General features: G+C 34.2%; 1 protein-coding gene across 1 annotated transcript in view; it reads right to left on the bottom strand.

The window, feature by feature from the left end:
• Nucleotides 1-25,948, bottom strand: part of PCLO (piccolo presynaptic cytomatrix protein) — a 409,431-nt gene that overhangs the window by 369,229 nt on the left and 14,254 nt on the right. The window contains exon 3 of the mRNA XM_025379373.1: nucleotides 11,812-13,212. Coding sequence (XP_025235158.1) covers nucleotides 11,812-13,212 — 1,401 coding nt within the window. The remainder of the gene's footprint in view (nucleotides 1-11,811; nucleotides 13,213-25,948) is intronic.

The raw sequence follows: 25,948 nt of genomic DNA, 5'->3' as shown, positions 1-25,948 counted from the left end.
TGAAAAAAAAAAAAAAAAAAAACTTTTGTATTCCAACACCTTGGGAGGCCAAGGTGGGTGGATCACGAGGTCAGGAGATCGAGACCATCCTGGCTAACAAGGTGAAACTCATCTCTACTAAAGAAACAAACAAAAAATTTGTAAAGATACACAGTATAAAAAGATATAAATAGAAACAATAAGTTAAAAACTGGGAAACTAGGGAGGAAGTGGAAGAAGTTGAGGCATAGAGTTTTTATTAGTTCTCTTTTTGCTTGTTTGTTGTTGCTACTGCAACAAGAGTTCTCGAAAATTTAAAATAACCAGTAATAGAAGGTTATTTGTAAGTTTCATGGTAACCTCAAATCAAAAACCAATAACAAACAAAAAATAAAAGCAAGAAATTAAAACATACCACCAGAAAAAATCACTTTTATACATAAGAAGACAGAAAAGAAAGAAAAACCACAAAACAATTAGAAAACAAAATTTAAAATAACAGTAGTAAATCCTTATTTATAAATAATAACATTGAATGTAAATGGACTGAACTCTCCAATAAAAGACAGAGTGGTTGAATGGATTAAAAAGCAAGACTCAATAAAATTCTGCCTATAAGAAACTCACTTTACCTATAAAGACATACATAGACTGAAAATAAAGGGATGGAAAAAGATATTTCATGCAAATGAAAACAAAAAAAAAGCATGGATTGCTATACTTAGACAAATGTTATAGATTTCAAGGAGAAAAGTATGAAAAGAATCAAAGAAGGTAATAATATAATGATAAAGCATTCAATTAAGGAAGAGGCTATAACCCTGACACCAAAACCAAAGACACAACAACAAAAAACTACAGCCTAATATCTCTGATAAACATTTATGCAAAAATCCCCAACAAAATACTAGTAAACCAAATTCCAACAACACATTAAAAAAATCATCTATCATGACCAAGTGAGATTTATCCCAAGAATGCAGGGATGGTGTAACATACACTAATCAATTAATGTGATACATCATATCAACAGAAAGAAGGGCAAAACCATATGATCCTTTTAATTCATACTGAAAAAAGCATTTGACAAAATTCAAGATACCTCATAACAAAAACCCTCAAAAAACTGGGGATAGAAGGAACATACCACAACACAATAAAAGCCATATAAAACAGACCCACAGCTGATGTACTGAATGAAAAAAAAATATTAAAAAACCTTTCCTCTAATATCTATAGTAAGACAAGGATGCACTCTTTCCTTCTTTCTTTCCTTTTTTTTATGGAGTTTTGCTCTATTGCCCAGGTGGGAGTGCAGTGGTGCAATCTCAGTTCACTGCAACCTCTGACTCCCAGATTCAAGTGATTCTTCAGCCTCAGCCTCCCAAGTAGCTGGGATTACAGGTGTCCACCACCACTCCCACCTAATTTTTGTATTTTTAGTAGAGACAATGTTTCACCATGTTGGCTGGGTTGGTCTTGAACTCTCGACCTCAAGTGATCCACCCACCTGGGCCTCCCAAAGTGCTGGTATTACAGGCATGAGCCACTGTGCCCAGCCTAGGATGCCCACTTTCACCACTATAATTCAACATAGTAGTGGAAGTCCTAGCTACAGCAATTAGACAAGAGAAAGAAATAAAGGGCATACACATTGGAAGAAAAAAAGTCTAATTATCCATGTCTTTAAATAATATCTTATATTTTGAAAAACTTAAATATTCCACCAGAGAAACAATTAGAATTGATAAACAATGTCAGTAAATTTGTAGAATACAAAATCAAAATACAAAAATCAGTAACATTTCTACAGGCCAACAGCAAACAACCTCACAAAATAAGAAAGTATTTTTTTTTACAATTGCTACAAATTACATTACATACTTTGACATAAACTTAACCAAGGAAGTGAAAGTTATCTACAGTAAAAACTATAAAACATTGATGCAAGAAATTGGAAAGGACACAAAAAATGAAAGATAGCTCAGGCTTATGGATTAGAAGAATTAATATTGTTAAAATGCCCATACTACCCGTAACAATCTACAGATTCAATGCAATCTCTATCAAAATACTAGTAACTTTCTTCACAGAAATAGAAAAAAAAAAATGTATATACAACCACAAAAGACCAAGAATAGCCAAAGCCATCCTGAGTAAAAGGAACAAAACTGGAAGAATCACACTACCTGACTTTATACTACAGTGCTGTAGTAACCAAAACAGCATGGCACTGGCATAAAAGCAGACCCATGGACCAATGGAACAGAATAAAGGACTTGGAAATAAGTTCATACATCTACAGTGAACTCATTTTCAACAAAGATGCCCAGAAACATACGTTGGGGAAAGTGTAGTCTCTTCAATAAATGGTCCTGGGAAAACTGCATATCCAAATGCAGAAGAATGAAACTAGATCCCTGCTTCTCACCATATACAAAAATGAAATAAAAATTGATTAAAGAGTTAAATCTGAGATCTGAAACTATGAATCTACCAGAAGAAATCATTGGGGAAACTCTCCAGGACATTGGTCTGGGCAAAGATTTCTTGAGCAATACCTCAAAAGCACAGGCAACAAAAGCAAATATTGAAAAATGGGATTACATCAAGTTAAAAAACTTCTTCACAGCAAAGGAAAGAACAAAGTGAAGAGACAACCCATATAATGGGAGAAAATATTTGCAAACTATCTATCTGACAAGGGATTAATTTCCAGAATATACAAGGAGCTCAAACAACCCCATAGAAAAAAATCTAAAAATCTGTTTAAGAAATACACAAAAGGTTCAGGCGTGGTGGCTCACACCTGTAATCCCAGCACTTTGGGAGTCTGAGGCCAGTGGATCACCTGAGGTCAGGAGTTTGAGATCAGTCTGACCAACATGGTGAAACCCTGCCTCTACTAAAAACACAAGAGAGAAACTCTGTCTCCAAAAAAAAAAAGCAAAAGATCTGAATAAGCATTTCTCCAATGAAAACATACAAATGTCCAACAGGCATACGAAAAACTGCTCAACATCATCATTAATTATCAGAGAAATGCAAGTCAAAACTACAATACATTCTCTCACTCCACTTAAAATGGCTTTTATCCAAAAGACAGGCAAAACTAAACGTAGGTGAGGATCTGGAGAAAGGGGAGCCGTCATACATTGTTGATGGGAATGTTAAGTTAGTACAGCCACTATGGAGAACAGTATAGAAGTTCCTTAAAAAGCTAAATATAGAACTACTATATGATCCAGCAATACCACTGCTAGGAATACATCCAAAAGAAAGGGAATATGTACATAAAAGAGATATCTGCACTCCCATGTTTACTGCAGCACTATTCACAATAGCCAAGATTTGGAATCAACCTAAGTGTCCATCAACAGATGAATGGATAAAGAAAATGTGGTACATATATACCATGGAATATTATCCATCTATAAAAAAGAATGAAATTCTGTCACTTGCAACAACATGGATAGAACTGGAAGACATTAAGCAAAATAAGCCAGTTGCAGAAAGGCAAATTTCATATATTCTCACTCATATGTGTGAACTAAAAATTAAAACAATTGAACTCATGGGGATAGACAGTAGAATGATGGTTACCACAGGCTGGGAAGGGTAGTGGGTGGAGCAGGGGAGTGGGGATAGTTAATGAGTATAAAAATATAGATAGAATGAGTAAGATTTAGTATCTGATACCAAAACAGGGTGATTACAGTCAATAATAATTTATTATATATTTTAAAATAACTAAAAGAGTCACATTGGAATGTTCCTAACACAAATAAATGAGAAATGCTTGAGCTGAGAGATAACCCAATTATCCTGATGTGATTATTATACATTGTATATGCCTATATCAAACTATCACATGTACCTCATAAATACATACATGTACTATGTACCCATAAAATTAAAAATTTTAAAATAAGTAAGCATAAAGAAAAATTAAAATATTTGATTGCATAAAAATAAAAAAATTCATATAAGAATGAATGTCATAAAAAAATTTAAAAATGAGTGACAGATAAGGGAAAATCATTTCCAGATAGATAAAGTGATAAAGAATTAAATTATCTAAAACCTAATATGCAGACACTCCCTCCCCCAAAATCACCAACAGTTATAAAAAGGAAATTTTTAAGAGGAGAAATATAACTGGTTAATAAACTCGTGATGTTGATAAAAACTTATATGACATTTACCCTCAAAATAGGCAGGGAAAGTCAAATTTGTGCAACAATGCAATATAATTTCTGGCTCATGAAATTGATAAATATTATATACTAGTTAATGTAGGAAAAAAGAGACACTTATGCATTGTTGGCAGGACTATAATTACTATCAATATTTAACAAAATAATATGGAAGTTTCCATAAAATTTTAAAGCCCATTTGCCTTAACCTTATATATCCATTTCAAGGAATTTATATAACACTTAAAAATACAATGTAAAAGATTTGTACAGACATTTTACTACAGCTTTGTTTATAAAGTAACAAGAGCTAGAAACACTCCCAATTTCTTAGTTTTCAAGAGGAGAATGTCTGTGAGTACTGTGAGATTTTGTAGATCTATTTACCTTACACATACAATGATACCTTATAAATATAGTGAGGTAAGTCAGTGAGTGTTCACTTGAGAATGCCTAATGTATAATGCTTAATGAAAAAAAATCAATGAAAATATGTATAAATTCACATATTTGTTTCAAAATAAATAATTTTCAAAAATGTAACTATCCCAATAAAGTTTCAAAAATGTCAAATCCTTCCACATGTCATTATGTGTATATAACCATTATAAAAACAAGCAAAAAGCATTAGAAAGTACGTTTAAATAGGTATCACTTTCAGGGGTGCAGAGGGAAGAGGAACCCATTCATTTTCCTTCAGATATTTCGCTACTCTGTGGAGTGTAATAAGAAAAAATAAGTCTAAATGCTCAACAAAGTAATTCTACCAGGAACAAGTTTAAAGTACTGTATTATCAGAATGCCAGCAAGCTAATTACTGAAAGTACTTTCATGGTAGGTGTCCTGTAGAACTAAAATATGTTTTACTGACAAAGTCTTGAATTTGGGGTAATGAATAACTGCAAATTGGGGAGGACACACACTTTAGTTTGGTCTAGGTGAGTGATTCAGAAGTCTGTTCAGAATCATTCTGACTTACAAAGGACAATATTCACCACTGATTCATAAAGATAAAAATAAAGACATTATTTTAAGTGTTTCATTAAAAAAAAAGAAAGAATAGTACATTTGGAATTAAAATTATTGAAATAGAATTTTAAAAGTAAACTGAATGACCATCAAAAAATGAAAGGAAGAAAATACTGGACATGGTGATATATTCAATTTCTAATATTCTGCATTTCTGAGTCTTCTGGTAGCAATTAATTCAATAGCTGAACATTTCCCCTAAAGCCACAGAAATAGTATAAACAGACCCAAGAGTTCTGAAAAGAACAGAAGAATCATTTGGAACCAGAGAGATCAGTAGAAAATATAGGATGTTCTGACCTAAAGTTTGGTATAGCCACAGTACGCTAGTAGGTAATGTGTATATTGCTTACTAATGAATAGCAGGACCTAAGTACTTTGATCCTTAGGCCACATCAGGCAGCAGCAGTGTCTCTCTTGACAAAGAGAGCCTTGAGATCTATCTTCTCTGTAGACCATATAAAAATAACCACACAAATATGCTACACTGCATGCATATGCAATGTCAAAGTTAAAAGATAGAAAGGCAATAGTAACAACAATATTTAAGGAACAGAAGGCTTACACAATATTAATTGGACTTGAATGAATTCAGAAGGAGCCAAAGGAAGTCTTACATCTTTTATACATTTTAGAAATATCAATTACTATCCAAAAAAGACAACAATCAAACCACTGAGACAGGGATAAAGCCAAGACTGGGGACATACAAAGAAATGGCTTGTGCAAAAGGTAAGGTGGGAGCCTGTAACTAGAAAAAATGAAAAAGTCGTAAGAACAATACTAACCCAACATTGTAAAATATCATTTCTATATATAATCAACAAAAATTATTTTTGAGATATTTATCTTTTTTCATACTAAGGTTTTGAAATCCAATTTGTATTTTATACTTGAAGCACATCCTAATTTGAGTTAGCCATAGCATTCATCAGCATGTGACCAGTGACTATTATTTCAGATCATCTCTGGAAAAACAGTGGCATACATGAAAACTTTATTAGAATATTAGTTGATGCAACCACTGTGGAAAACAAAGTTAGAATGTGCATAACCTATGGCCCAATAATTCCATTTCTATGGAAATGGGATTCCATTCCATTGCCATAGAAGCAAAGACTTGACCACCACCACCAATGAAACACTGAGACATTTATCATTTTCATGGATTAAACTCTTTGCATGCATTGGAAAGAATATAACAGTATTTCTTGCAACTGGAATAACTATGTTTTATACACTCATACTAGAAAGGCAGATAAATCATTTGATCATTGAGCCATATGATTTCACCTAGGAATGGTGGCCAGTTGGTAGACTTAGCTGGAAAGAACACTTGCACAATGATGCCAGCCTCTATGCTTCTCTGAACCTCTGAATCTGTTCCATTCTTCTAAATTCAACCATGTAACACAGCCATCATTATTCCAAGGACCCCAAATGTTACCTGGATTTTATGCATATATTTACAAATTTGTTAGTATTAAAATCCTAGCAATTACCAACTGATACAACTTTAAGAGAGCACTGAACAAGTGGCATTATTACCTAGTGCCTTAGGTTTCCTAAACAGTATAGTAAAGAGACCACTGGCTTAGCCTGTGAACTATACCTTTGTGGCTTGATAGCTATACCTCTCAGATACTCCTTCTCCTAATCTCTAAAATACAAGTAAAACCTATCCCACAGGGTTGTGCTGAGAAAAGTGCTTAGCACAATGGCCTCACATAGGCCAAGTAAAAATAGCTGCCCTATTAGAAGTTTTTTAAGCCGTATGATTGATATCAATTTACCTTTCAAACATTGCACAGTTATTTTTTCTGGATCATAATTAGATTCATCTATTTACATCTCATATTGAAAATAAAAATGTCTAGTAATCAAAAATTTAAGGCAAAGGAAGAATATTACAGCACTTTTAGACTTCCAAATTAAATACTGTTTTAGATATTATTCAAGTTTGGAGAGACTATAGTGAGAAAGAAATCACATATACTAGTGGTGGCAATGTTGACTGCTATCACATCTCCAAAGAGAATTTGTTATTCCAAGGTCCTTATCCCTTGATTTAGTAACCCTAGTACAAGTTTCCCTTGGGAAATAGTTAAAAATACTAATATTTTTGTCCAAAAAGTTCATGAAAAATGACAACAACCAAAATCCTGAATATGAGACAAATGTGCATAACAAAAACATACATCCATAGAATTAGATAATAATTATTTAAAATGATGCTTAAGGAGTTTAATTATATGGAGAAATGTTATATGTTTACTGAGATACAGAACTACCATACAGAGTAGAACATTAACTATATAAAAATGCATAGAAAAATGGGAACTAAGAAAAAAATTACTTTTGGTTTAAATTTATTTAAACAAAAATACAGCTTTATTTTGAATTCATCATTGAATATTTTAACTAAATAAAAATCAATGACTTACATTAATTTCCTAATTATTTTTTTACTGGCCAGCTTATAAACGTTTTTATATTGATTTTAAAAGTGCTATCAGGTGTCTTTCTTTGCCATGGGTGCCAGAAATTTTTAATTAATGTAGACCTCCATTATGTTGTTGTTGTTGTTGTTACTATTATTTGAGATGAAGTCTCTATTGTCCAGGCTGGAGTGCAGTGGGGTAAACTCAGTTCACTGAAACCTCCATCTCCCAGGTTTAAGTGATTCTCCTGCCTCAGCTTCCTGAGTAGCTGGGACTACAGACACAAACCACCATGCCGACTTTCTCACATTTCTAGTAAAGACAAGGTTTTACCATGTTGGCCAGGCTGGTCTCAAACTCCCAACCTCAAGTGATCTGCCCGCTTCGGCCTCCCAAAGTGCTGGCATTACAGGTATGAGCCACCATTCTGATCAGTCCATTACATAATTCTTTTGAAATTAATTAATGGTAGAATTATTTTCTCCTTACTGATTTCTCCTTATTGATAATTCTTTCAGCCTTTAATTTCTTTTGTGTGTATGTGTATGAAAATGCTTTTGAGTACTGAATATATGCTTTTTAATGTATTAAGCAATGGCCATTAAAGTAAAAGGAAGGTATGTGTTTGCAAAATAAGAAATGTAGGATATCCCCAGTGGGCCATTTTTGAGTATTTAATGGAAAATGTGGAAGCCACCCAGACAGAGTAAAGATCTCAAAAAATCTCAGTTACATCACTGGGTCTTATCTTAAAAGACTCATTTGTTGCATAGTGACAAATATCTTACAGCAATTCCTACACTATTTAGGCCATGCACAATCATCTTGCTAAGGAAGCAAAATTATGAATCCAGGACTTCTTGAAATATGAGGAAACATAATTACTTTTAAATATTATTTTCATAGTAAAATGTTAGCTTAGAAAAGGGTGCTAACAACAATAAATATCCATTATGAGTAATTCTGACTCATTTTGAATTTGATTACCAGAATGACAAAAAATTCACTAGGTAAACTGATTGCCAACTTAAGCTGTTTTTCTCAGCATGCTTCCAAATTCTGTAAGACTAGCTTTTTTAAGAAAGCTCAACTGCCATTTTTAAAACTCCTTCCAAGACAAGGTATTTCCTGACTTGGCAGAAATTAAAGCCTAAAATAATTGGCTCTTGCCATCACAGGTTAAGGGATTATACTACCATTTATACAAACCAGGCATCAAGCAGTTAAACAGTAAGGCTTAGGTTGAGGTCTGGCTGCACCCCAGGACCTGCAGGCAGCCGTTGGCACTCCTCAGGTGCAGTGGGAGGTGTTATGTATGAGACAGGAAACAACCTTAGTGACAGGTGTGTTTGATTAATGAGGGAGAAAGAGGGAAACCATCTACAGCTTCCCAACCAATGACAAAATATGACAAGCCCTTCTCACAACCAGAGAAACAGAATAGCCGAAGGGAGAAGGGGTCAGGGTGGCATCAGCAGGAAAAATGTCCTGTCTCACAGAGACCAGTATAGGAGAAGCAGAGGCTTGTATTAGAGAGTTGGACATACTTTATTAGAAAATAAATGAAATTATTGAATCTTTTCTTGAGGGAATACCATTTGTTTGGACTTCAGGCATAAAATCTGAGTATTTTCAGAATGTCCTCTCTGAGACTGGCATGGAAGGACAGTACTAACCAGCCAAGCAGAAAATATTAGGTCACAAGAGACATATTACAAGCAGAATAAAGAAAACGTAGACACACAACAAAGATCTAGGAGGAGATGCTTTCCTAACTCCTAACTGAGAGAAATGAAGAAAGATTTATTAGTAGGAACACTGACATTGTAGCATAAATTACACCTGTTAACAGTATTTACAGTTTGCTGGATACATATACATCTATACATAAGGGTATATGTATATATGTTTATATATGTATATGTGTACAAAGGTGTGTATATATATGCATATACACACATAGGCAAACACATGCCATTCTTTTCAACTAACTCCTTTTGCCATTTTTCCAAAGTCCTGTGGAGCAATGATAGAGACTACCTGAACATGTAATAACTCAGCTAACCTTTATTCATTCCCCGATGCCAGGTGAACTTTACTTAGAAATCAGAGGTCACCAAGACATTATACTAACTGAAAACTTCATGTACATTAGGATAGTCAAGGTGAGCCAGGAAGACTAGTTGCTTTTGTTAGATTTTCTTCCCTCTGAAACCTAATCTTCCTAATTCAAAGAAATTGCCACAGAGCAAAATAATTTGAACAATGACTGATTATCTAATACGATCACTCACCACATTTCAAGTATGACCTCATCCAACCCATCTAAATACTTGAGAAAATTTAGATTTTCAAACTATTCAAAGTACTGAAATTCCACACATGTCCTTGGTAATTCAATAAATCTCCTTTCCAAGTTACCACTTTCAAAATATTATTTGCCAACACACAGAAAATCAAAGATTTCCCTGAAAGGTTTATTGTCTTTCTACCAAAGGAACTCTCATTAGACTTCCTAATATTGAGAGAATTAAATAATTACTATAATTCAAATGTACACATACATATGTATCTATGCATATCCATACACATATATGTAAAATTTTAAGTTATAGTGCTCAACTTACACTACACACCCATTTTTAAGTGTGTAAAAATATACTTGAAATGCAAAAAGTATAGTTTTGTTTTTAGAAATGCAGTTTGCTTTATAACTTCATTGTGTTGATATCATAAGGATCCTCATCAAAAAGGTACAATTTTGTTTAATATATAAAATAAATACAATTGTATTGGTGAAAATTTTCTCTCATGAATTGACAACCAAAAACTTCTCTTCTAAAAGTGTTCTTTTAAGATTTGTTTTTGGTTTTGCTTTTACATTGAATTCAAAACACTGTAACTAATAATGATAGTTGTTACCACTCATGAAGTGCTGAGAGAAACCAAAATGTATGTCCCTTTAAGATGACTGTCAGTTAAAATTATTCATCATGGCTAAAGAGGAAAAAAATCTGCTTAAACTTGTAGCAACAACATTTTCATACAGTGTTAATTAGATCAAAGCGAACAAACGTCTTTTTAAAGTAAAATGAAATTTTTCTATGGTTTATTTTTTTAAAAAATATTTAACTCAAGAACATCACCAAAAACAAATAAACTCTAAAGCTTATTTTATATAAATGCTAAAATCTATTCAATTTTTTCATCATAATGAATAACAAAACCAAGGACAGTGGAGTGAAATTATTATGTATTTTTGGTTTGTATAAAAGCTTGGAAAAATTATTCAGATTAATTCCCAGACTGTTTATTAAAACATTGTTGTTACTTAAGACAGCAGTAATTGTTTAATCCCCTAGTCTCCCATGATTTAAATATTCTAATAGCCTTAACATGCTATTAATGTTGATAGATTCATTCTTTTATAACTATATTAGAAATTCGTCATCTGCCTTTTAGTCATTTACATTGCAGAAAAAGTATTCTTATCATTCCATTAAAAAAACCGTTCATGTTAGTTATAGAAATCCATATACCTTTCCTTCTTTCCACAGCTCCTAGTAAAGTGCCATCTCATATGGATGCCAAATAATATTTCAAACAGAATTATAAAAAGCCTAGATATAATATATTTGAACCACTATTTTCTACTGGGCAAAATTTTTAACTTACACAAAGTTCTTAACAGTTTTTAACTGTTCTTAACATAATAGATTTTATGGTGTTTATGCATATTCAACCAAACAAACTTCTTTTATTAATGTATTACAGAGATCACAAGGATTAGAGATGGGAATAAAACATTAAAACCTTTTATTTGGAGTTTACATGTGAAAACCAAATAGTCCTCAAAAGCTATTTTTTTTCTTTATTTCATGAATGATTGGATCACTGTTATATTAATTTAATAATTAAGATGTTCATTTAACTTAGCTTATTTCATCTTCTTACTTGCGGTACATTAATCCAGGAAAGTACAAATAACATGAACTCTTAGTAAGAAGGTAAGCTGGTAATAAGTAATTGAAACTTCTAAGATTATCAATTTATTTTATTCACTAGAAATGTATTTTTTGCTCAGATATTTGGCCACCCAAACATTTCAAAATAAACCCATAGACTCACCTCCATATGTAATATATATATATACACATATTACTTACCTCAGTCAGATGTGGTGTAGGGTTAAATCCACAGAGATTACACACTTGATTCTTGCATTCAGTGCAAGTATTGAAGTTAGGAGCATCCTTAGAACCTATGTTGAGTTCAGTTTTGCAGACAGGACAGGTTGATTGTGGTTTGGGAGATCTCTCCAGTTTTGTGGGAAGGACAGCCTTTTGAGGCTCAGCTGTTAAAGATTTGCTATCCTTCATAAGTGGTGGCTTTTTTTCTGTTTCTGTTCTTTTTACTGTTGGAGCTTGTTCAGCTTTGGGCTCTAATTTTTCAGCTGCTGGGGCTTTTGTTTCCTTTTTCACAGGTATAATTTTTGCAGGTGCTGGTGGTGCTTGACCTGTGGATTTGGGTGGCCCTTGTGAAGCAGGTGGCTGTGAAGGGGCAGAGGCTTGTTTCGTTGGGGCCCCTGGTCCACTTTGTGAATGAGGTCCAGGTTGACCTGCAGTGGAAATTAAATTTGATGCCTGGCTGAAGATTGATGCTCCAAACCCAAAGAGTTTCCCAGTCACGGTCTCTTGAGGAGTTGTAGGCTGTGATTTGGGGGCATCAGTAATACTTCCCAGATTCAGACTGAAACGTCTTGACTGCTCCTGAGGCTTTGGGGGCTGTTGAGGTGTGGGGACAGTTTGGCCAGCAGTAGGTCGTGGGCCAGGGGGTGTTGGTGACCCTTTTGGCATTGGCTTGGCATCTGGTTTAGGACTCATTTTGGTTTGTGCTTTCTTGGGCTCTTCCTTCTTTTGTACGGGGTCAACTTGTTTTTGACCTTTGCTCTCTGAACTAGGACCAGGATGTGAAATAATTTTTGAATCTGATGCAGGTCGAGGTATGGCTTTAGAATCAAATGGGGTGACTTTTTCCCCTGTTGGTGGAAAACTCTGTGAGGGTTTGGCAGAGTCTGTTTTTAGAGGAGGGGTTGTTTTCTCTTCAGCTTGTGACTGTACTTTGGAGCTTGGAATATCAGGTGTTGTTGCTGATGATGAAGATACAAAGTCTGTGGTTGGCTTTACCATCTTGGGCTGCTTTGGTTTATCATCAGCAACAGGGGCCTTGTCCTGCTCAGATGGGACAGAAGGTTCTTTGGGAGGGGCTGGCTTAGGTGAAGAATCTGCCTCAGGAGGCTGCTTGGCCTTGGCTGAAGGAGAGCCATGGAGGGTTGGTTGTTTTACTAGTGGTGGCTTTTTAGGCTCAGGTACCTTGGAGAGATCCTGTTTTGGTGCAGCATCCTTCTTTGGGGAAGTCTGCTGTGGCTGTGGGGATGATTTGCTCACTGCTGATGTAGCGGTAACAGGTGCAGCCTTCGGTTTGGGCTGGGGTGATGATGGAACTGGAGCCAGATCCCCACCTAGAGCTCTTTTCATTTGACAGTTCAAACAGAGCCACTCTTTTACCTACAAATAAAATAAAACAATGGTCACCAAGACAATAATACTGTAAAAACACAAAAATGTTTTCAAAACATGCGTACTGCCATTTGAAACGATGTCTCTCATCATTCAAAGCAGAAAATGCAGAGAAAATTATTTTAATAAATTGTTATTAAAATATAATTAGTGGGCCAGGCGTAGTGGCTCACATCTGTAATCCCAGCACATTGGGAGGCTGAGGAGCGGATCACGAGGTCAGTAGTTTGAGACAAGGCTGACCAACATGGTGAAACCCCGCCTCTACTAAAAATACAAAAATTAGCTGGGCATGGTGGTGTACGCCTGTAATCCCAGGTACTCAGGAGGCCGAGGCAAAAAAATCGCTTGAACCTACGAGGCTGAGCTTGCAGTGAGCCGAGATCATGCTGTTGCACTCCAGCCTGGGAGACAGAGTGAGACTCTGTCTCAAAAAAAAATTATATATATATAAAATTTATATATATATTCATATACATATATAAAATTTATATTTAATATATACATATATACCTATATGTATATATGTGTATATGTGCATGTGCGTGTGTGTGTGTGTATATATATCTCCTCAGGGGCTAAAGTACCCTATATTTTAAGGAATAAAGTAAAAATCAAAATATAGTTTTGTGTTTCTTCTAATAGTAATTCTGTTATTCTTTGCCTTTGATTTACTTAAATTTTTATTATTCCCAGAAATAGAAAACCATGTACAATTTTAAGAAAAAGCAAGTTTTATGGTTTTTTTCTTAACAAGCTTTCACAAAACTTGTTTTTTCTTAGATTATACATGGTTTACTATTTCTGGGAATAAAACATGTTAGATACCATAAATCAGTTATGAGAGTTATTTCCTCTATTGATGGCTCATAATCAATTTTAAGATATACAGCCCAGAGTAGGATTGCTAAATTATGAACATATTGCTAATTTTTAAAATTGGCAAAGCATTACTCCCCCCTCCAACGTGAAATTCAAATATTTTAAAATACAAATTGTTAACCATGCTGAGTTAGAAATAGGATATTCTCTATTAACAAAGTAAATAAAAAATAATAGCACTCCCTCAAATGATCACAAATAGCATGATTTAATAGAGGAAACATGGTTTCCTTAGAAATTTTATGAAGATACTTGAAAAAGCAATATGAGTAAGGAATGTACATATTTGACTGGTGATATATACATGTACATGTATGCATGTGAATGGCAGAGATTTGTATATATATGACATATACATATACATATACACAATATGCAAATGCTTTTTTGTATTGCATCTATTGTGAAAAGGTGTTGTGTTTAATACTATATTTTAGAAGATAATTTAAAAGTACCTATGTTTAACATTTACCTTTTTTATTATTCTAAAATAATGTTTTCTTATAACTATTTTAAATATTACCAAAATAATTTAGAATATATAATTATACCATGATCCAACTTTCTCCACCCAATGTAACCAATGTAAATAATTTGGCACTGAAATTCTTTGTACAGAATGCTGCACAATGAAAAATATATATAAATATAAAGAGCACAGGCACCAGACAAATTTCCCACAGTACAAAACTGCAAAGTGTTCAGCTGGCAAACAGTATATTTTCTATTTTCAAACAATTTCTTTTTGAAAAAAAAATTGAATTAATCATTCCTAGACATTTTAAAACTTCTTTGAAATTATTTAAACTCATATACCAGTATCACAAGGCTTATTTTGCATTCTCATGGAAAGTAAACTTATGTTTGGAGAAGGTTAAATGAGATTTTCAATTTCAACTGAAATGTTATACTTCTGTTTTAAAATCTGAATCAAAAAGTAAAATTATGATATTGTTAAATATGGGTGGTAGGTATATGGATATTCATTCGTTCATTCAATTTATTTATTTATTTATTTATTTAGGGACACAGTCTCGCTCTGTCACCCACGCTGGAGTGCAGTGGCTTAATCTCAGCTCCCTGAAAGCTCCGCCTCCCGGGTTCACGCCATTCTCCTGCCTCAGCCTCCCGGATCGCTGGGACTACAGGCGCCCGCCACCACGCCTGGCTGATTTTTGGTATTTTTTAGTAGAAACAGGTTTTCACCGTGTTAGCCAGGATGGTCTCTGTCTCCTGACCTCGTGATCTGCCGGATTCGGCCTCCCAAAATGCTGGGATTACAGGTGTAAGCCACCGTGCCAGCCATGGATATTCATTATATTTGTTTTCAATATGGGTATTATACACCTCTGTACTCACTATATTATCTTAACCTTTCTATATGTTTGAAGCATTTCACAAAATAAATAGCTTTTTATACATATAAATATTTTAAGTCCCAAAACAATCAAACAATTGCTACTTCTGCAAGTACCATGACAAAAGGCAGGCAAAAATGTAAGAACAATTTCACTCCATTTTCTTTCATGGAAGGAAATATGTCTATAAATATGCATCTACCCACTCACCCATATCCCCTATTATCAGTGTCAACTCTGCTGTTCTACTGTGTGTTTTTCTCATTAATTTTCTTCCATAGCCTCACATGATCACCTCATAATCATGCAGCCAGACAAAATAAGAAAAATATAATTAAATGCATAATTCTTACATGTATAGTCACTGATATTTTTCTATAAAATACCTATTACATGCAAGATCTGTATCCATATTAACTAGTTTAATTTATAAATTTCCAGGATTAGTAATTTTCATTAACATTAATTGCTTTTATGCTTTTTAACAAGTGTCATAACCAAAGTAGTTTCAAAATAAACAATACTTATTCTTTTATTCAAATATGTATTGAGCACCTTCTACAAGGCAAATACCACTGAATAAAAGGTGCAAAAATCAGGCCGGGTGCTGTGGCTCAGGCCTATAATCCCAGCACTTTAGAAGGCCAAGGTGGGCAGATCCCCTGAAGTCAGGAGTTTGAGACCAGCCTGGCCAACATGGTGAAACATTGTCTCTACTAAAAATACAAAAATTAGCCAGGCGTGGTGGTGCATGCCTGCAGTCCCAGCCATTCAGGAGGGTGAAACAGGAGAGTTGCTTAAACCTGGGAGGCGGAGGTTGCATTGAGCCGAGGTGCACTCCATCCTGGGTGACAGAGCGAGACTGTCTCAAAAAGAAAACACACAAACAAAAAAAGCAGCAAATATCCCTGTCCTGATGAAGGCGATATAACAACCAAACAAGTGTATGCATACGACAATTTCAAGGTTATGGCAGATATCGTAAGTGGGATTTGAACAATGAGAACACATGGACACAGGGAGGAGAACATCACACACCAGGGCTTGCTGGGGGGTGGGGAGACAGGGGGTGACAGCATTAGGAGAAATACCTAATGTAGATGATGGGTTGGTGGGTTCAGCAAACCACCATGGCACGTGTATGCCTATGTAACACACTTGCACGTTCTGCACATGTATCCCAGAACGTAAAGTATAATAAAAAAAGAGATTAAAAAATTATGACATAAAATCCCAATTCAAATTGCTTTAAAAAGAGAAAACAATTATCTTTAGATAATAGTCAGTGGACTATACAGATGGCAGAATTAAAGCTTCATCATATTTTCTAACAGAATTTTCTGATAGACTTGATTAAATAAAAATTTTAAGCATCACTAAACACATACAAGAAATAAATTTAAACCTGCACAAAAAATAAAGTACAATGAAGAGAAGATGTACTCGAAAAAAGAACTGAATAAATATTCTACATATAAAAAAAAAATCTGATGATACTGTGGTGATTCTTTGCTGCTAGTTTCTCTTTTTTTCCTCTGAAAAATTTCTTGGGATGTATTTGGTTTGATTGGTAAAATTCTAAGTTTCTTTGCAATCTGAACATTGAAGCTTCATACATAGCCAGTAGGCCTTAACATTATCTTTGGACAACTATAAAATTAGAACACTACCACACATATTTAATGTATGATGTATATCAACACTGGGACACATTTTATACTATCTTTATTCCAAAATCAAATGATTCTCTGTGGTTTATAAATGTACATGGATATATCTCTACCTAAGCAGAGTTAGGAGAGTTAGTAAAAGAAGGTGGAAAATAGGAGTCACTGTCCCTTCACAGGGAGAGAATTCTGCTTCTCTCCTAATATACCCTTGGCTTGAACAGACTCCACCCCCTCATCTTTTGTCCTTTAAATGACCACATTTATTTTAACTTTGATAAACAACACAGAAAAGATATTTGATCCATCAGTTTTTGCCCCTCATTGCTATAATACAGGTTGAAATCATTATCTATGGCTAGCACAACATAAAAAGCTTTTATCCTCTTAGGATTTTTTAGAAAGCACCTTCTTTTTATTTAATTATACTGGCCAAATCTGTTGAAGGTAGAAACGATTTGTATTTCAGCACTTAACAATCTTATACTGAAAACAGCGCATTTGCAAGCCCCTGATTCAACTGACAAAAAGAAAAAAGCAAAGAATCTTTCCTATATATTGACCAAATGAAAAAGTCCATAACCAGCCCCAGCATTAACATCACAAACCATCTTTGATGTCAGTCAGGTCTTTCACAGTGCACTTAGGGTGAACAATGGATAGTAACACTCCCACTGCTTTCTCAGTTATCCAAGTTCAAAATCTCACAATATTTTTACCACATTCCCATTTATTCCGAAGTGGGTCTGGATTGCTTGTGAAAGGTTCTCTCACATTTCCAAAGCCACTGTCTCTCATTTGGCCATTATTATTCCTCAAACACTTCACATTAAGCCTGTTTAATACGATCACACCCCTTCTAACCTCAATGCCTCAATGAAAAGTAAAAATTTTTACAAGAAATTTAACGTATATAATTCTGTTGGTGTTCTTATGGTAGTATTTATGTAATTCTGTAATTTCCAAGGCTGTATCTCCCCCAAAGACTCAAAACAACAAACTGTAAAGACTTACTCATAGTAGTCTTTCTATTAATCTCCAGTGTATAAATGACACTTTAAGCATCAGTTATGTTCATAAACATTTTTTGAACTGGTTTGAATTAAACAAATTAATTTAAAATGTTTAACTGCACTCTGTGTTTACTGTGAATCTCCCACTGTTCAGCCAACCTGTACAGCATTCTCAAGATGCATGCCATTCTCCATAGAACCCTACTTTGTACCTTAGGCCACTGAAAACCTATTCTCATTTTGATTCAGATTGAAGAGTCTCTCATAATTACAACATCTGCTAGCCATAAATATTTTTCCTGCCTGGAGATAATCACTGTTTTGTTTCACTTCCAAAATTAAACCTTTATCTCCAATACTGAGTAGAGACATACCTGCCACAGATACTTTCTGCCAGTTACACATAGTACCTATAATACACTTGGTCCCTTCGTTCTGCGTGATTGGGTTTTCATCTTCTAGAGCCATAAATGAAAACCTTAGATGATTTTAGTCCTTATCACTTCCTCCCCATGCCTGATTCACAGAAGATGGAGAAGTCAGACAGACAATCTCTGCAGCTATGCCTGATTCACAGAAGATGGCTTCCACAAAGATTTCCTAAACAACTTCCCAAGTGCCCTGTCAAAAGTGGCACTGCCTCTCCAACATTATACTACCATCCACATCCATTTGACAAATAGTGGAAGAAATGGAATAAACTCTACCAGGAGAGCCTACAACCATATCAATGTGTCCTGAAATGACTCTTACTTCAATGTGCAAACATTAAAAGGAAAGAATCCAACTGTCTTAGATAGATTTGTCAAGCCTGAACTTTTCCTAAATTCTAGATTTTGTATGACAAATAAGGAAAAATAGTCATCTTTGCTTTCCCTACCTATAGCCTTACTTACAGAAGGTGCACAAATGAAATTCAAGGTGTGAAGATACAACTGTTTAATGAGCTATTTAAACTCAATTATCTCTATGGAAAGAAACAAAAGAAAGGCATAAAAGTATTTGTTCCTTTAGTCTTCTGATTTAATATGCTATATAAATGGGGGTAAGAAGATGATCAGACAGGATTTCTGCTTATTCTGAGGCCACTGTGTATTCTAATATGGATCTGCATATAATTCCAACACACCTGTCTGCTTAATTCAATTCCTGCAGTTATATTTTGTTAAGGTTTTGTTATGTATGAGAGATGTCAAATACAGTAATACAAGTTCATTGGCTAAAGCCTTTGATACATAATCATAAGCACCCTATTTATATTTTTCAAGAAGTACTACTTGAAGGTTTAATTGTGAACTTCACATAAAGAGTATCAATTAATGGTGCCACTTTGAAAATAAAGTATCAAAGTTATTGATTACCAAAAAATTATATTCTGATTTTTAAGAGTGTATCTTCAATAATGACTCAAAATAATCAACTTGATACATCTAAGCAATGAAGTGAATTGATAGATTTGGGGGTTTCAGAACTAAAGCATATTCCTGCTCAGAATTATTATTAATTTATTAAGATTCAAAACAGAATGGAAGCCCTTTCCCCCTGCCACACACATACACAATTCCAGAAAGCATAATGACTAACATCCTCTCTTCTAAGTAACTCTAACTGGAAAATTTAAACACATCTACATAATATTCATAATATGATCTCTGCTCAATTACATAGCAATAGTACTTGGAATAATGAAACATCAAAAGAACAAACACAATGTTAGGAATTTATATTTGCTCCTTTTCGTACTGTTCACATCAGCTGTTAAATACATTTTCTTCAATCGTGCTCTTTTCCTGTATTTGTACAATGGAACCTGTTGGGCTCTTACTTTTAAACTCATCACAACTAAACTTTTCTGCAAACCATAACATCTAAATGGACTATTTACTCCATCAAAGCAGTATTCCCATCCTCTCTTACCTGAGTCATGATTCCCAGTCAACTTTGGGCACCTCTCACATTTACGTAAATGCTATCCATCTTTTACAATCCACAATGAATTTCCTCTTTTGTCATGTATTATTCCATCATCAATGAACATCTGCTGTTTTTCAACTATCACAGTACCATTATACCCTGAACCACAGCATTTAAATTCAAATATGTAGTGGTTTACAGTATTTTCCAATTGTTTCCTCTTGTCTCCTCATATAAACTTTTAAAAGATGCAAACATGGTAGGGCATGGTGGCTCACATCTGTAATCCCAGGACTTTGGCAGGCCAAGGCGGGCGGATCACCTGAGGTCAGGAGTCCAAAACCAGCCTGGCCAACATGGCGAAACCCTGTCTCTACTAAAAATACAAAAATTAGCCCAGCATGCTGGCATGTGTCTGTAATCCCAGCTACTGGGGAGGCTGAGGCAGCAGAATTGCTTGAACCCGGGAGACAGAGGTTGCAGTGAGTTGAGATCATGCCACTACAGTCCAGCCTGGGAGACACAGCAAGACTCCATCTCAAAAAAAAAAAAGAAAAAGAAAAAGAAAAAAAAAGAGCAAACACTTATGCTTACTCTTACCTCTATGTTGGATACCAAGTAATTTTTAGATATTATTTAATGGCAAACTCTGCAAAAGGCTTTTCTCCTATTTCTCATCATATTATTTTAAAATACTTATTGAAGACCTTCAATTACTTTGAATACCAAAAATACATAATACAACCAGACTAAAGGTTTTAAAAATCAGTATTAGGAAGATGAAATTGAGATAAGGCTCGATAACAGATTATGTTTTCTGCTACTCAAGGAGTGCTCAAGCCACCTGAGCTCCCCCACAGAGGCACTTAGTCCCCAACAGCAGTTTGGATTCAGATGACTCACTCACTGTAGTCGACATCTTTAGCTATTCATATTCATGCATAACTTATTTTGGTTAAAAACTAGACAATAGCATTCCTCAGAACTGTGACGGCATACTCAGCAACTTAATAAAACAATTTTCTTTAAAATAATACATCTAGAAATTGAATGGATATCTCCTCTCTGAAATTGCATGGATTACAATTTCTGCTATGTAATTCAGTAGCCATAAACAAACTTTGTAAAACATAAATTAAATACGCCCTCTTTTCACCATAATAATGCTAACTGAATGCTAGCAATAACATTTCTAAATCATTACAAATAGGATCAAGTGATAAAAGCATATTTTAATGTTTGTCAGGATTGCCCTCCCCCCAGCAAAAAAAAAAAAAAAAAAAAAAAAAAATTTTAACAATTTTAAAAAATACCCCCCCCCCAAAAAAAAAAAAAAAAAAAAAAAAATGACACTTTCACCAAAGCACAATATATAAAATAATTACAGTACACGGATATGAAAGTGTATCCATACTGTATCACAATTACACAAAGAGAGGAGGATCTCAAATCAGTAAACTGGACTTACATACATTATGCATTAACACTTCTAAACTGCCTCTCATGCGGTGAATTCAAACCTTTACACCTCAGTTGATTAACACACACCTAGGTCTACCACAAAATATTGCAGCCTGTGGTCCAAGGGTTCCAATTAGACAGTGTTTGTGTAAGTATCTGAATAGTTTACTGCATTGTCCTCTTATTATTTCATTTAGAAATAACAAAAGATTACATTGGGGAAAAGAATCAAAGGTTTAAATATGAACTCATTCTATATGCTGATAGCAGCATATCTTTAAATCAGATGCTCACTAGAATTAAGCCAATTACTTGCATGTTGACTTGAGAAGGAAATAAACATATTTTTAAAAATATATGAAATCACTGGGTGCAGAGGCTCATGCCTGTAATCTGCACACTTTGGGAGGCCAAGGGGGGCAGATCACCAGGGGTCAGGAGTTCAAGATCAGCCTAATCAACATGGTGAAACCCTGTCTCTACTAAAAATACAAAATTAGCCAGGTGTGGTGGCACATGCCTGTAATCCCAGCTACTCAGGAGGCTGAGACAGGAGAATCACTTAAACCTGGGAGGCAGAGGTTGCAGAGAACTGAGATCACGCCACTGCACTCCAGCCTGGACAACAAGAGTTAAACTCCGTCTCAAAAAAAAGATAAAAATATATGAAATCCTTAAATATATTAAGGCTTCTATAAAAAGAATGTTCATAAGGAACTTTTAGCTTATTTTAGCTCTGTGAATAGACACTCCTTACAACTGTCAATTATTAAAATTTTACATAGATATATGTATAACCATTTAATAGTATATTTAGGAAAAATCTGATTTTAACATGATTAATCTGCATTACATTATTTTCAAAAATGTTTTACAAATCTTACCTACATTTTTCGTTGTAATTTATTTCCTTCTGTCTATTTCTTTAAGCCATTTACAGGATAGATTAACTATCCTGTCAATAAGTTAAAAACTTTAAATAAATTTAAAAAGATCTACACATTAAAAATTTTCCCCAAAAGTACAATTACAGAACCCTAATCACGTGTTCACATACTAAAGCCTGCTACTTGATTTCTTTAAATTGTGTTGCATAAGTAGAAATCTGTTCATAAGAGTTGTTTTAAGTATTCAACTGGTAATGCTTACTTTGCTGAACCAAGAGAAGTGCCATATTTCTATAAATTGTATTGCAAGTGATTTTTTTTATTAGAGAGAAAGAAAGAATAGGAAAGGCACTTTACTACTTTATATTGAAGTGAGAACTGATCTCATCTATATGTACTTTTTCATATTCTCCTTTACAAACAAGATTCCATCTTAAATTGCTAAGCATTTGGTTCTCTTTTTAGACTCTGAATTCTACTTCTGACAGTGGCCCGTTAAAGTTATGACCTTCATCATCTCTAGTCTCAATTTTGAACAGAGTGGCCTGCTCAGAGTAGGAGTTCACAGCTTTCTTAGAGAGCAAAGAAGTATGAATCAATATAAGACTCTGGTTTGGACAGAAGTATGTATGAAAGCAAAAAACAAGTACTCTTAAACCTCGATTTTTTTAAACTAAGTATTCTGAAAATATCCCTGCCAAGAACGTTAATTTCTTTTTAACTTTAAGGATATGTAAATATACACACATGCATACACTTGCCATAACCCAGAAATTTAGAAAATGGTATCAAATAATGGAACCAAATAATCCAATCAAGGACAATGTGATCTCCCATAAAAAGGTAATAAATTTTGGGTCAGCAAATCTCACTTCTTGTATGGGATCCATTAGCAAGTAATTCTGTGACTGTGCAAAAGTCATTTAAATTCTTAAACCCAGTTTTCTTATCTACCAATGGAGTCAATAATGATGGTGCTATCCCTATCTGCCTATTAGAATGTTATAAAGATTTTTATCAGTAGTGGTAATAGTGCTAATAGTAATAACAATGAATGTCTACCTATAATTTTAATTTCAGAGCCCTTCCACTTATATTGCCAAATGTGATTTTTAGCTAATGAATACTCTCGCATTACAAATAATGAAACTAAACACTTAAAAAAAAATAGTCACCTGACCAAATCACACAACAAATAAGTAGCTGATCTAGGTAGGATTCATACCCACGTTGCCCAAGTTTAAAATCTCATATTTTCCAGTTTTCCAAAGCACCATCTTATGGTTAATTGATCAAGAAACATGGCAGATTTCAAAATACTACAATATGAACTCTGATTTTCTTAATCTCTTTACTCATCTTTAAAATGTGGATACCACCTCATTAAAAGAGCATAAAATGATGAAATGCATATAAAGTGTCTAGTGCACAGTTTGAAATGCACGGTGTTCTAACTACAATCTCTCTTCCCTGTGACAAGAGACCAAACTCCTTTCTTATTGAAGTAAGATAAGATAAAGACAAGAAACATTGTTTGTAGTGAAAATGTTGCTTCCTTATCAAAGGTAACAAGACGTACTTTTCAGTGAATTCATAGTCATGTCACTAAGAGTGGACATATGTGAGAGGCAGAGCTAGGACCAGAACCCATATTGATTGACACCTTACTGATGCACTTCATTCTATTATTACTTTAAGGATAACTAGTATAGACTTCTAATAGATTATTTACCTCTTTATCTTCAATGTAATAATATATTTGAATCATTTCTAAATGTAGCTCATGTATCTAAACTAAAATTAAGATACCAAGAGAATTTAGTTATAAAGATGTGAAACAGGGAACTGTTAGATATGTGTGCTTTCTCAAGGAATATAAACAATGAGCAAGTTACCCCATTACTATATTCAGCTTACTGATCCAATAAATATTTTTTTTTTTTTGAGAGAGAGAGAATTTCACTCTTATCGCCCAGGGTGAAGTGCAGTGGCGCAACCTAGGCTCACTGCAACCTCCGCCTCCCGGGTTCAAGTGATTCCCCTGCCTCACTCTGACTCTAGAGTAGCTGGGATTACAGGCACCCACCACCATGTCCAGCTACATTTTTGTATTTTTAGCAGAGACAGGGTTTCACCATGTTGTCCAGGCTGATCTCAAACTCCTGACCTCAGGTGATCCACCCACCTCAGCCTCCCAAAGTGCTGGGATTACAGGCATTAGCTACTGTGCCTAGACCCAATAAATGATCTTAACGGTGGGTACCTGCCTTCACAGCAGAACATCTGTTCCTACCAAGCTAATAATACATAACAACAGGCTTACTAGACATTATGAAAGTTGGCTCTCCAGAAAGATACCTGAAACATCTAGTCATTTAAAAGCTGAAAGTAAAAAAAAAAAAAAAAAAAAAAAAAAAAGGCTTTGGTTCTAATGATTAAATTTATGTATGTATATAATATTAATATTACATATAATGTATATGCCTAGGTGTATATTAAAATATAAATCCAGGGAATATGCAAATTGGATCACATCAAAGATGAGAGATAAACAAATATTGTGTTTGTAAACATAATTAAACAATACATATTTTTAAATGATTGAATTATATTTAATTTCATTAGAAAACTACTTTAAATAAAGGTAAATTCATTTTGTTATAATTAGGATATTCTCACTTTAAATAGTATGAACAATACCATAGAGATTATCAGAGAACTGCAAAAAAACCAAAATACTTTGTTTTCCAAAAACCTTATGCATAGAATCTAGGTACTTTATTTTTCTCTATTGGCTTCATGCAAACATTAGGGCCAGTTAAAGCGTACATGACTGTGACAAGCAAAGAATGAACAAAGAAACTGACCAAACTTGGCATCACAGGCTTAAAATATTTCAAATCTTCATTGTTATTTGGAATGAAAAATTCTTGACATTTCACCAAGAAGAATACCAAGGCTGAAGATGTAAAAATGAAGAATCAAGTCCTTTAGCCCTTTATATCATATACTTGTTTAAGCATTTGATGATTTAGAGTTTTTAAATTATACCAGTGTTAATTTTAGTTATAACATGAATTTTAAAAATAAAAAAATAGTGCATAATGTATGACATAAAAAGTAAAATCCTACCTCATTATTACCAAATCTTACTTTCTGGAATCAATCAATATTAACTTTTGCTTTTAGTTTTTCTTGTGGTTGCCATTAGAATATCAAATAGTAGGTTTTGATTTTATTTTTTATATACAAATTAAAAATCTAATATATTTTTACCTTGTTATCCAAGGTGAATTTTTTCATAAGACAACATTATACTATTACCTGTTTTTAGGAATAGAAATAGCTCCTTATGCTGTGGATTTCTTAAAATGCTCATTCCTCTACATCCACATTCCTCTACATCCACATTACAACAGGCAGGAGTGAAGAAAACATCTCAGAGTTATCCACACTCTTGGGTACATTCACACCCTTTCCTTCCTTAGTACCCTCACCCTTGACCCACAGCCTCAGTTAGGACTACAGCCACCGATTAGAAT

This window comes from Theropithecus gelada, chromosome 3 (assembly GCF_003255815.1).
Source record: "Theropithecus gelada isolate Dixy chromosome 3, Tgel_1.0, whole genome shotgun sequence".
In the NCBI taxonomy this organism is placed as follows: domain Eukaryota; kingdom Metazoa; phylum Chordata; class Mammalia; order Primates; family Cercopithecidae; genus Theropithecus; species Theropithecus gelada.
This window is presented reverse-complemented; position numbering and strand designations above follow the sequence as displayed.